Consider the following 12065-nt stretch of genomic DNA (forward strand, 5'->3'; position numbering starts at 1 on the left):
GCCTCACCCAAGTAAAAAACGGATCCGTCTGCGTTTGTGGGGACCCGTTTTCAAAACCTGAACGGAAGGTCCGGATCTGCTGCATTTTCACGGACCACGGATACACGGATGGGTAGCGGAAAGCAATGGGAAAACGCAACTCCATCTCCACAGGCAAAATAGCACCAAAAACGGATGACAAAACGGAAAGCCTGAACTTCCGTCTCCTCCCCTCAACGTCATCTCTGACAGCTTTCTGTTTACGAGCTGGGAGAGACACGAGTGCAGCCATCATGCCCAGGAGCTTCATCAATGTGGAGGACTTCATTATGGCCGTCCAAGAGCGGCCAGAGCTGTATGATAAGAAGAATGACCTCTATAGTGACCTACAGCATGCCAGGAGGGTATGGGAGGAGATCACAAAACAATTTGTTCCTGAGTATGACAAGTTTCCAGCCAGGAAGCAGGCCAAGGAACGTAAGTGTGCCCCCTCATATCTGTGTGGTTTGAAATACATGTTTTTAAGTAATCTAAATGCCACTCTCTGCCCCCCCTCCAGTGTCTCCTAAACTTCCACTCTCTAGCCCCCCACCATCCCCTCCTCCCCCTCAATCTAGCCCACTCATTGTCTCAAAAATGCTCTGCCCCCCTGAAGTGTCTCCTAAACTGCCACTCTCTGACCCCCACCGTCCCCTCCCCCCCCCCCCTCAATCTAGCCCCCTCAGTGTCTCAAAAATGCTCTGCCCCCCTGAAGTGTCTCCTAAACTGCCTTCCTCAGTGCCACACATGTTGCATTTATAAGAACACTCATCTGTAAAAAGTTTAGAAAAAGTTTATTAAACAAAGAAAGAGACAATTAAAAATTTACATATAAAATTTATAACTAAAAACAGCGTAATCATCCCCCCCCCCCCCCCCCCCACTAAAAAAAAAAAAAAAAAGTACAGCAACAAAAATGTCCTCTCAAAGAGGCACAATAATGTCTTGGTATGGGAAGTACCCCTCCGGAGACCAGAAGTACTGTGCCAACCGATCCCGATTCCTCTGGGCCTGAACCCTACCCCTTGTCGCATACCAGCGAATTTGGGACAAGTAGTCCATGTCGGCATGCTGGAGATTGTACCCTTGCTCCTGTCGAACAAAGTTGTGGAGGATGCAAGCTGCTTTAACTATAGCTGTGGCGTTGGCAGGGCTCAGCTGTAGTGGCGAGTGGAACATCCTCCACTTGTTCGACATGATTCGAACCGGCATGTACTTCTCGACGAGCTTGCTCCAGATCACCCGGCTTGTCCTGTTCACGATGTTGGCGACGGTACTTTTGCCCACTCTGAATGTTAGATGTACACTTGCATAGCTTTGTCCCGTCGCAAGGAACCTGAAATGAAATGACAACATATTGTTTGTTTGTTGTTTACACAGTTGAAAAAATGAAGACAAAATGGCGAAGTATACGGGACAGTTTTGTCAAGGAACTTAAGGTGGAGAAAGACGAACAGAGGAGTGGAAGTGGTGCATCGAAAAGGACTCCATATTGCCACACTCGTCTTCTTTCATTCTTACGACCACTCGTACAAGCGCGAGGGTGAGTGAGTGACGTTTGCAACTTGAAATTGCTGTTATGTGTATGCTCTCCCACAACAGTTTAATCTTTCTAGTTCCTTTTTTTTTTTTTGTAAACACCGATGCACCTCTACTTTTCACACATGTAACCATTGCTGTTTCTTTTCTACCCACAGTACTGAAGATAACTTTGACGCACTCATGGATGATTCTAATGAAGTACCTGCCGCGACAAATAGGGATTCATCCCCTGAACATTCCTTTGAAGACTTGACAACCATCAACGTGGATGACATAGCAGAGGATGATTCTATGACATCTGAGTCACCAACCCCTTCCACATCTACTTCACGGCCAGACGCACAACCTGCCACCGACAAAGCAAATGCTGAAACCACTCGTTCAGAAGCCAGACGACCAGCTGCTCGCCCTACAAGTGCTCATGGACAGAGCAGAACAGCTAATGTTCAGATGGCTGGAGCTGTTTCAAGTTTGGTGGGAATGATGCGCAGAAAGTATGGTTTCACGAAGACTACAGGATACAAGTTCTGGTCTATCACAACAATATTTGCAACACATAGAAATGCTAAAAAAACAATTAGATTAATCTAACCAAGTACTCCAAAAGGAAAGGCAGATGTTTCAGGAGCAGATTCAATCTCTACACATGCAGCATCGCCACGAGATTGACCGGATAATGCAACACCAGAACAGCCAATTGTACTACTCGGTGATGTCACTTTTGCCTTTAATGGAACAAGTGCCACGACATCGTTTAATACAGTGCCAGTGTAGTTTGCTTGAGTGTATCAAAAGTCATTTTGAATTCTCAACTGCACCAAGTAGGCCACCTAGCGCATGGCAACCTTCTCACACTCAGCCATACCAGGGTCCATCTCCCTCTGTCATACCAGAGTTATCAGCAAGGCCCTTCCTTCCCTCCCTCTCAAGCAGATGAACGCCCCGTTTATACTCAGCTAGGTGGCGGCATGCAACCCAGCCCCCCTAATACGTCTTCCCAGCAAATAGGTGGAAACTACTCTTTTTTCCCTGAACAAGATCCTAAAAAGTAGGATTTGCTGCTCATGGCCAATGTCCAACACCCCCTGGGTCACTAGATTTGCTACCTGCCATTGAAGGCCTTGTGATCAACACATGCCCAACGTAGCTTTCCATAAACACGACAAAGGGATGATGATGATCCTAGGCCTTCAATGGCAGGTAGCTCAATCTACTGAGGCAGGCAGTGTGTGGGATCCACCTTGTGAGCAACAGTGTTTACATTTTATAGAAATGTTAAAATGTGTTCTAGGTACTACACTTAAATTACTTTGCACTACAGATCTTTGCTGCTCATGACCAATGTCCCACACCCCCTGGGTAAATAGAGCTCATCTTTCTCCCTGAACAGCAGATAGCAAAGACAATTGTCTATTGTCCAAGCTGGGCTGACCCCGGTAATGTGCAAGACATGTGTTCTGGGGGGAAGGGGAAAACAAAGACACAAAATGTAAAGACTTGAATGCCTGAACAGCAAGTACATTTTCTAAACCTGTCTCTTCCAGGTTGGAAGGAGAACTTTATAACCTACCATGTTGGTAGTTTTTCAATAAAAACTCCAAAAAAAAAAAAGTTTTTGTTTGTTTACAAAATTGTCTCCTCATCAATACAAAATGAAAAGTGGTATAGGTAAAGCAGACATTACATACCGCAAGGTGATCAGAAGTTGTTCCTCTGGGGTGATGGACTTCCGCAACCTGGTGTCTTTCTTCTGAAGATGGGGCCTCAACATCTCCAGAAGTTTATCAAAGCTTCAAAAAGGAAGGGATATCACCATTAGCAATGTGACACATATGGGAACAGGACAAGGTAAAGTATAGGTAAAATTGGTAATCAAGTGTACTTACACACTCACAGACATCCGGCAGTAGTTGAAGAACTTTGATGGGTGTCGTCTGAGGTCTCTGTAGAGCTGAGAGAACTGCCCTTTCCTCTCCCTCTCTTGTAACAGGGGATGCACCCACCACCGTCTCCGACTTGACTACAGGAGGTTTCCGGCATAGTACAGCAGGACACCCAGCCAGGCTAGGTTAAGCCAGTACATAAAGACAATGGGGTCCATGGCCTTGGCTGGGCAGCAGTGATGGAGTGGCTGGAGTGCTCTCCTGCTGGAATGTGCTGAAAACAGGTGTTTCACACAATAGACATCAAAGCCACTCCCAAAACACTCCCCTGTACATTAAAAATATCCTTACATGGTGCTAATCTACTTTCTTTACAGAAAAACCACTCCCACTTCCCGGCTATTGTTCCAAATCCACTCCCACAGCCACCTCAACTACATTCCCCATGCTCAAAAAAGGTTAATTAACCTTTTTTGGAAAACATTAACCACACCCATGTCCTGCCCACTGAATTGACCACACCCATGTCCTGCCCATTGAATTACCATTCAAATTGATTGATTATTGTCCAAAAAACTCCTCCCTTTTGGCCTAAATTCCATTGAAAAGCATAGAAACATTTTCTGTCCGTTTTTTGGGGTTAAAAACGGACCGGAAACGAATGCAAAACGGATGCACTTTTTGGTAAAACGGATCCGTTTGCGGTCCGCGGGAGTTCCCCTGAGCACGGGCTGCAGCATCCGTCCTGCAACTGGGTCTAGTGTGGACCCACTCTAAGCGCTGATCTGATGTCGAAAAAATCTCCAGATGGGACCCGGCATATGCTGAATGTTCTAAGAGGAGCAGAGCTCTGTGGAAGGCCTGCTCTGTTTCTCTCGTTGAATGCAGAGAAGGACTTCAACAGAGTTCATTGGGGATTTAGGAAACAGACCTTAGAAAAATTTGTCTTTAGAGGTGGAATTCTAACAGCTATTTTAGCGTTATACACCTCTCCATCTGCAAAAGTAAATAAAGAGGGTTACCCATCTCAAAAATTTAACTTATCTAATGGCATCCGTCAGGGTTGCCCATTATACCCTCTATATTCTCTCTGTTCATGGAGACCATGTCAGAAAAAATAAGAATGGACTTTCGTATCAAAGGTTTTGAAATCAAAGGCATATTGCAACGTATCAGCTTGTTTGCAGATAATGTCATCTTTTCATGTTCAGATCCCCTTAATTTGCTCACAAGAGCTTTAGAAGTTATGGAAGAATTTTCTAAAGTGTCTTACTACGTAAAAACTCAATTTGAATGAATTAATGTTATTAGGGATAAATATCCCAGAAAATGTCAAATCTATCATAGCAGCAAAATTCCCTTTGGGCCAAAAAATATAAAATTCTTGGATTAATCTCCCTCAAAAATCTTCAGACCTTTTCAAATATAATTATTTGCCTTCGATTTCCTTACTCCCACAAAAATGTCAATCCATGTCTAAATTTTATATCTTCTAGGCAGGAAGAATAGTAGTGTTCAAAATGTTTTTGTTATTCCTACAATCCTTTTTTGTTTTTAGAACAATACCTATCCAAATTAAACCTCCTTTCTTCGGGGAACTAAATATGTTTATCTGGAATGGGAAGAATCTCTGGCTGGCCCACCATTTTATGACCTTACCAAACCATAAAGGTGGTATGAGTCTCCCTTGTCTATTCTGTGTGTGTGTGTGTCGCGATCACGCGAAAACGCCTTGACCGATTTGACCGAAACTTGGTACACAGATCCCTTACTACCTGGGATGATATGTTCTGGGGGTCTCGCGTCCCCCTTTGCACACCTGGGCGGAGCTACAAACAGCTAATCAGATTCCACCCATTCAATTGAATTGAAAAGGCTGCCATTCTCACAGTAATTGAGCCAGAGTCCCCACAGTTGGGCACTTGGTGACAGAGGTTACAAATCCAGGAAAAGTGGGTGGAGCAAAAAACAGCCAATGAGATTTCAGACATTCATTTTAAATGGAAAAATGTAAACTGCAGCCATTCTTACACTGTTAATCACAGGGTTTACAAACTTGGCAAACTTGGTCACTGGGTGAATGAGATTAATATTCAGGAAAGTGGGTGGAGCCTACAACAGCCAATCAAAAGTCACCTATTGATTTTCAAGGGTAATATTAAAACTGCTGCCATTCTTACACTGTTAATGGCAGAGGCTTCAAACTTGCTACAGTCGGTCATTGGGTGACTGGGGTCCAAATTCACTAAAGGGGCGGGGCCACAAACAGCCAATCAGACTTTCTTGGTGGATAAACTGCTTCCATTCACACATTTGTCATGCCAGGAACCTGAAAGCTCACAAACTTGGTCATTGAGTGACTGTGTCAAGGTTACAAAAAGTGGGTGGAGTCAAAACACATTTCACTGGGAAAATGTAAACTGCAGCCATTCTTACACCATTAATTGCAGGGTTCTTAAACCTTGCACAGTTGGTCAATGGGTGAATGAGATTAAGATTTTAGAAAGTGGGTGGAGCCTACAACAGCCAATAAAAATTCACTTTTTGATTTTCAAAGGGACTATTTAAACCATTCTTGTACGGTTAATAGCAGATGCCTCAAACCTGGTACAGTTGGTGACTAAGTGACTGGGGTACAAATTCAGAAAGGGGGCGGAGCCACAAAAAGCCAATCAGATTTGTTTCTTTTTTAATGGGAATATACAAAGTATTGATACCAAGGACCCCAAAACTGATAAACTTGGTAATTGACTGTATGTCAAGATTAGAAAAAGTGGGCAGAGCCAACAATCTATTTTTTTTTACATGGCAGGGTTCCCAAACTTGACACATTTGGCCAATGGGTGACTGGGATCAATATTCATAAATGTAGGTGGAGCCTACAACAGCCAATCAAAATTCACCTATTGATTTTCAAGTGGAATATTTACATTGCTGCCATTCATACACTCTTAATGGCAAAGGCCTCAAATCTGGTGCAGTCAGTCACTGGGAGACTGCCAGACTGGGGTTTGAATTCTGAAAAGGGAGCGGGCCAAAAACAGCAAATCGGATTTGTTTAATTTCCATGGGAAAATGCAACTTATTGATGCCAAAGACCCCACAGCTCAAAAACTTAGTCATTGAGTGACTGTATGTCTAAATTAGAAAGTGGACGGAGCCAAAAACAGCTAACTTTTTAGATGGGAAAATATAAATTGCAGCTTTTCTTACAATGTAAATTGCAGGGTCCTCAAACTTGACACAGTTGGTCACTGGATGACCGGGATTAATATTCAGAAAAGTAGTTGGAGCCTACAAGAGCCAATCAAAATTCACCTATTGATTTTCAAAGGGAATATTGAAACTGCTGCCATTTATATACTGTTAATGGCAGAGGCCTCAAACCTGCTACAGTTGGTCATTAAGTGACTGTGGTTCAAATTCACTAAAGGGGCGGAGCCACAAACAGCCAGATTTCTTTGCTGGATAAACTGTTTCCATTAGCACAATTTTGATGCCAGGAACCCGAAAGCTCACAAACTTGGTCAATAAGTGACTGTGTGTCAAGATTACAAAAACTGGGTGGATTCAAACACATATTTTTCTGGGAAATTGTAAACTGCAGCCATTCTTCACTGTTAATGTCAGGGATCTCAAACTTTGCCTAGATGGTCACTGAGTGACTGAGATTAATAGTCAGGAAAGTGGATGGAGCCTATAATAGCCAATCAAAATTCACCTGTTGATTTTCAAGGGGAATATTTAAATTGCTGCTATTTATACACTGGTAATATCAGATGCCTCAAACCTGCTAAAGTTGGTCATTGGGTGACTTGGGTTCAAATGCTGTAGAGGGGCGCAGCCACAAACAGCCAATCTGATTTTTTTCATTTCTATAGGAATATACAAATTGATGCCAAAGACCCCAAAGCTCACAAACATGGTCATTGAACGTTTGTGCATTAGGGTTAGAAAAAGTGGGCAGAGCCAAAATCAATCAAATACATACATGGGCAGCCCCGGGTCATCAGTGGGTGGATACAAATACAAATTTCACTGGGAAAATGTAAACTGCAGCCATTCTTACACTGTTAATGGCAGGGTTCTTAAATTTTGCACAGTTGGTCACTGGGTGACTGGGATTAATATTCAGAAAAGTGGATGGAGCCTATAAAAGTGAATCAAACTTCACCTATTGCTTTTCAAGGGGAATATTTAATTGCTGCCATTCTTGCACTGTTAATAGCATAGGCCTCAAACCCGATACAGTTGGTCATCGGGTGACTGGGGTTCACATTCAGAAAAGGGGGTGGAGCCACAAACAGCCAATCAGATTTTTTTCATTCCAATGCAAATTATTGATGCCAAAGACCGCAAAGCTCACAAACTTGGTCATTGAGTAATTGAGTGTGTGTGTGTGTGTGTGTTAGAAAAAGTGGGCGGAGCCAACACCAGCCAAATACATGCCCGGGCAACGCTGGGCAATCAGCTAGTGCTTGAATATAAACCTCCTAACCATACCTTCCCTACTATAAATGCTACATTGAGGGCATGAGAATACTATGTTAAATTCCCTCCTAAATCTACTGATACACATACTCCACAAATACCAATCAACACTCTGGCTATATTCTCTCCTCACTTAAACACAGCCTTGTGGCACTCACCAGGAAATCAATACTTTAAATGATATGCTAACAGATGGAAAAACTAGAACATTTAAAGATCTACAAATTAGATACAACTTACCCAATTACTAACCCTTTACCTATTACAGAATTTACTATATAATACGTAGTCATAATCTAACAGTCCCAAACATAACATCTGATATATTATATATATATATATATATATATATATATATATATATATATATATATATATATATATATATATATATATATATATAATGAAATACTCATTGACACTGAAAGAATATTCGCACAATATTCCAATGCATGGGTAAGTGATTTACAAATAGACATTTCTCCTGCTAATATTATCCAATCAAGTAGGATATTATTAAAACTTTGCAACATGCACTGGAAAACCCATCCAAAAAATAGTATATAGATGGTGTCTCAAATCGAGAAGAGCAGCCCTTTTTCTCATCCACCGCCTCTCCAATATGCTGGAAATGTCAGAAACATATTGGAACATTCCCTCATATGCTTTGGGACTGTCAGGAAGTTAGAAGTTTCTGGGGTAAAGTAGAAGGCCTTCTGAATAACATACTTTCACTTCAATTCAAATTATCACCATCGTTAGCTTTATTATTAGTGGTAATAGATAATTTACAAAAACGATGACAACCCTTAGTTTGCCATATATTGCTAAGTGCAATCTCGCTGATACCTTCTTACTGGAATTCCACAGAAGAAATTCCATTCATCTACTTACAAACCATCTACATTCATGCACGTACAATGATATGATTTCTTGCATAAGGTAACGAAAGAGTAATAGTTGATGCTTTTGAAAATATAATCTTGCCACTTTTTATAGACGAAACCAATTTGCATGCGAGTATACAGGATTTATAGATCGGTTATGATCTGTTATTGGATAAACTTTGATATGCTTGAGGTATACTCATTTTCATCAATAGTTTGACTAAGACAACATGTTGTGTCTGTATCAACATGTGAATTGTATTCACTTGTCATATTCTTCATGTAAAAAATACTCTCATGATATGTCTATCTTAGTCTGCTTAATAAACACCAAAAGGGCCGGCACCACCAAATGTATTATAGCTCTTTATTCCATAGATTAGGCAGCAGTGAGGCCGCTGTTTCGGGGTATTCCCCTTCCTCAAACTTCAAAAATGCCATTACCCCGAAACAGCGGTCTGTCACTGCTGCCTAATCTATGGAATAAAGAGCTATAATACATTTTGTGGTGCCGGCCCTTTTGGTGTTTATTGATGTGTGCTCCCCAGGAGGCACTGGGGTTTTGGGCATTGGCACACAATCCATTTTCTTATTTTTGCTGGTGCTCCTCTCCATCTGTTTGTTGTATCTTAGTCTGCTTAACATGTACAATTAAAGTTCAATGAATAGAATTACAAAAAGAAAAACAAAAAAAACATTAACAAGAATGGACACAATATCTGTCTCATAACAGTAAATACAGTGACAAAATGCACAGTATGGGAGACAAAATTGTTAATAACAATATCAGTGATAGGTGACCATTACTTGAGTATGGAATAACAATAAAAGGTGAATGACAATGAAACAAGAACTAGGTCAATTAAGAATGATATTGTAGCAAATTTAAATACTTACAGTCAGTGGTGGTGGGCAAGGCATCTGACCTGGTGCCCACCTAGCCACTATCTATATTGCCCATCACCGCTGACTGTTTTTAAATTTGCTACAATAAACTCTTGAGTTGCAGTGCCAGCCTTGTCCTCTCTCTCTCCCCTTGCAACACTACTGTATATATTGCTAGAGCACACATTCTTAAAGGAGCAGTGTCCTACAGTCCAGCCTGTTACATGGGCATATCCGGTCCCCTGTCTGAGTGATCCATGAGTGCTGGATTCCACTCCTCTACACTCTCATTCAATTAAGTATGATAACTAAGGCTAGGTGCACACATAGTGCTTGATTCACTAACCGGCGCTAAGTGTTAGCGCCGGAGTAAAAAAGAGTTTTCCCGGCGCTAAGCCGGTTAGTGTGCCTTATCTGAACTTAGTGCCCCTTAAGTGGCTTTTTGCACACTAAATAGTTTTGTGCACACTAAAAGATGCACAAAGCTACATCGCACACTGCAGATAAGGCACACTAACCTCAGATAAGGCACACTAACCTTAGATAAGGTTAGCGCTGCAGTTTGTGCCCACTAAGTGATAAGGCACACTAACCGGCTTAGCGCCGGTTAGTGAATCAAGCCCATAGCATTTTTGCCACTAATAGAAGTCTATGGGCCACAGGAAAAAAATGCATTTTGTATGCGTGCATTTAAAAAAAAAAAAAAAAAACAAACACTGGTAACAGCATAATATAAAAAAGCATATAATACTTAGATAATGAAAGTCAATGGGAATGCAATGATATGCGGTTTTTATTAGTTTTCCATGCTTTTTTTTATGCGTTTTTCCCCCGAAAAATAGTTTTGTGATGTATTTCCGCTTCCTCTTGTTCTACTAGTGATTTACATAAATGGAAATATAAAAAAAATATAAAAAATGCATACTACACGCATATGTGTTTTAAAGCATTAAAAGACATGCAATGTGCTTGAAAAACACATCTGCGTAAGAAGAAAAAAAAAAGCACCAAAACTGCCCTAAAAACACAACAAAAATGCACAAAAAATTCACACAACATAAGATGAAAATATGACAAAATGCAGCCTTTCATTTCATGTTATGTGTGCACCCAACCTAAATCATGGCTAGCAGCCAGCAGGGAAATTATAGTGATTAGCTAGTAATATGTAACAGATCATTAGGTTACATGGTTAAGATTGGTCAGTGATCTTTTTCTGGGGGCCTGTGGGGTACCCTGCATTAAAGGACACCCAAGGTGGAAATACACTAATAAAATAAACAATTGTATCTACCCTCTTTCTCCTAAAAATGACTTTCTAAGATATTCAACAGTTTTATTTTATATTTAAAATCTACTTTTTAAAAGTTTTTACTGCTTTGTTTTTGCTCAATGACACATTCACTGATGTATGCCAGAGCTAAAATCTATGAACTATTGATCCTTTTTATCTCTTTCCTACTCTCAGAATCCATTTTCTGCTAGGAAAGTGTTTTATAGTTGTAATTTCTTATCTGTGAGGGTGACACTGTAGTCTGACCCAGACCTGACTCGGTCAGGAACTGTCACCTACATACCTGATGTTTAACTATTTCAGGCAGAGAAAGAAAAATGGAACACAGCTACACAGAGAACATTTATATCGTGCTTTTCTCCTGGCGGACTCAAATTGCCAGAGCTGCAGCCACTAGGACGCGCTCTATAGGCAGTAGCAGTGTTAGGGAGACTTGCCAAAGGTCTCCTACTGAATAGGTGCTGGCTTACTGAACAGGCAGAGCCGAGGTTCGAACCCAGGTCTCCTGTGTCAGAGGCTGAACCCTTAACCATTACACTATCCAGCCACGTCACCTCTGGTATCCTTTAAGCACTCCAGGAGATCACTGACCTGATTCTATATTGAAAAATTAAGGCGTATTGAAATAAGGATAAATATGTAGCTATCAGGTTAGTTGGAGTAAGATGTTCAGGCTATATCCCCGATTGTTGCTACATGTTCTATTATTTCAGTGATATTGTCAGGTGAGAAAAAAATATCTTGATAAAAATATCAAAAACAAGTCAAACACCTATAATGCAAAATAAAGCAGGTGTGGAATGCTTCAACATAATAGGAATAGAACAAACATAGGATATGAGTCAGCTTAATACAACAAGAACTTAGAACAAGAGGGAAATAGGGGAGGGGGGTGGGGTGCGGGGGTCTGTTCACGGGGGAGTATGACTCTGTTTTGAAAGATACTAGTGTCAATATTTTGGCAGTAATTTATGATTTTACAACCTTTAAGTCCTTATATAAATGGAGAGATGGGGTCAGATGGAGACCGAATACACCAGGGAAGATCCTTTGTAAAGTGTCATT

The 12065-nt window shown here is 41.1% G+C and overlaps 2 protein-coding genes across 2 annotated transcripts in view; both read left to right on the forward strand.

The window, feature by feature from the left end:
• The window catches only part of LOC137519344 (protein C-mannosyl-transferase DPY19L1-like), a 1198743-nt gene that overhangs the window by 155034 nt on the left and 1031644 nt on the right, over positions 1 to 12065 (forward strand). The gene's annotated exons all lie outside the window — the stretch shown is intronic.
• Positions 206 to 3120, forward strand: LOC137518495 (uncharacterized). Its single transcript, XM_068236423.1, has 3 exons — positions 206 to 456; positions 1399 to 1561; positions 1716 to 3120. Exons 1-3 carry the CDS (start codon positions 273 to 275, stop codon positions 2149 to 2151), a joined length of 783 nt encoding a protein of 260 aa, XP_068092524.1. The 5' UTR covers positions 206 to 272; the 3' UTR covers positions 2152 to 3120.

Source organism: Hyperolius riggenbachi, chromosome 5 (genome assembly GCF_040937935.1).
Source record: "Hyperolius riggenbachi isolate aHypRig1 chromosome 5, aHypRig1.pri, whole genome shotgun sequence".
NCBI classification, from domain to species: domain Eukaryota; kingdom Metazoa; phylum Chordata; class Amphibia; order Anura; family Hyperoliidae; genus Hyperolius; species Hyperolius riggenbachi.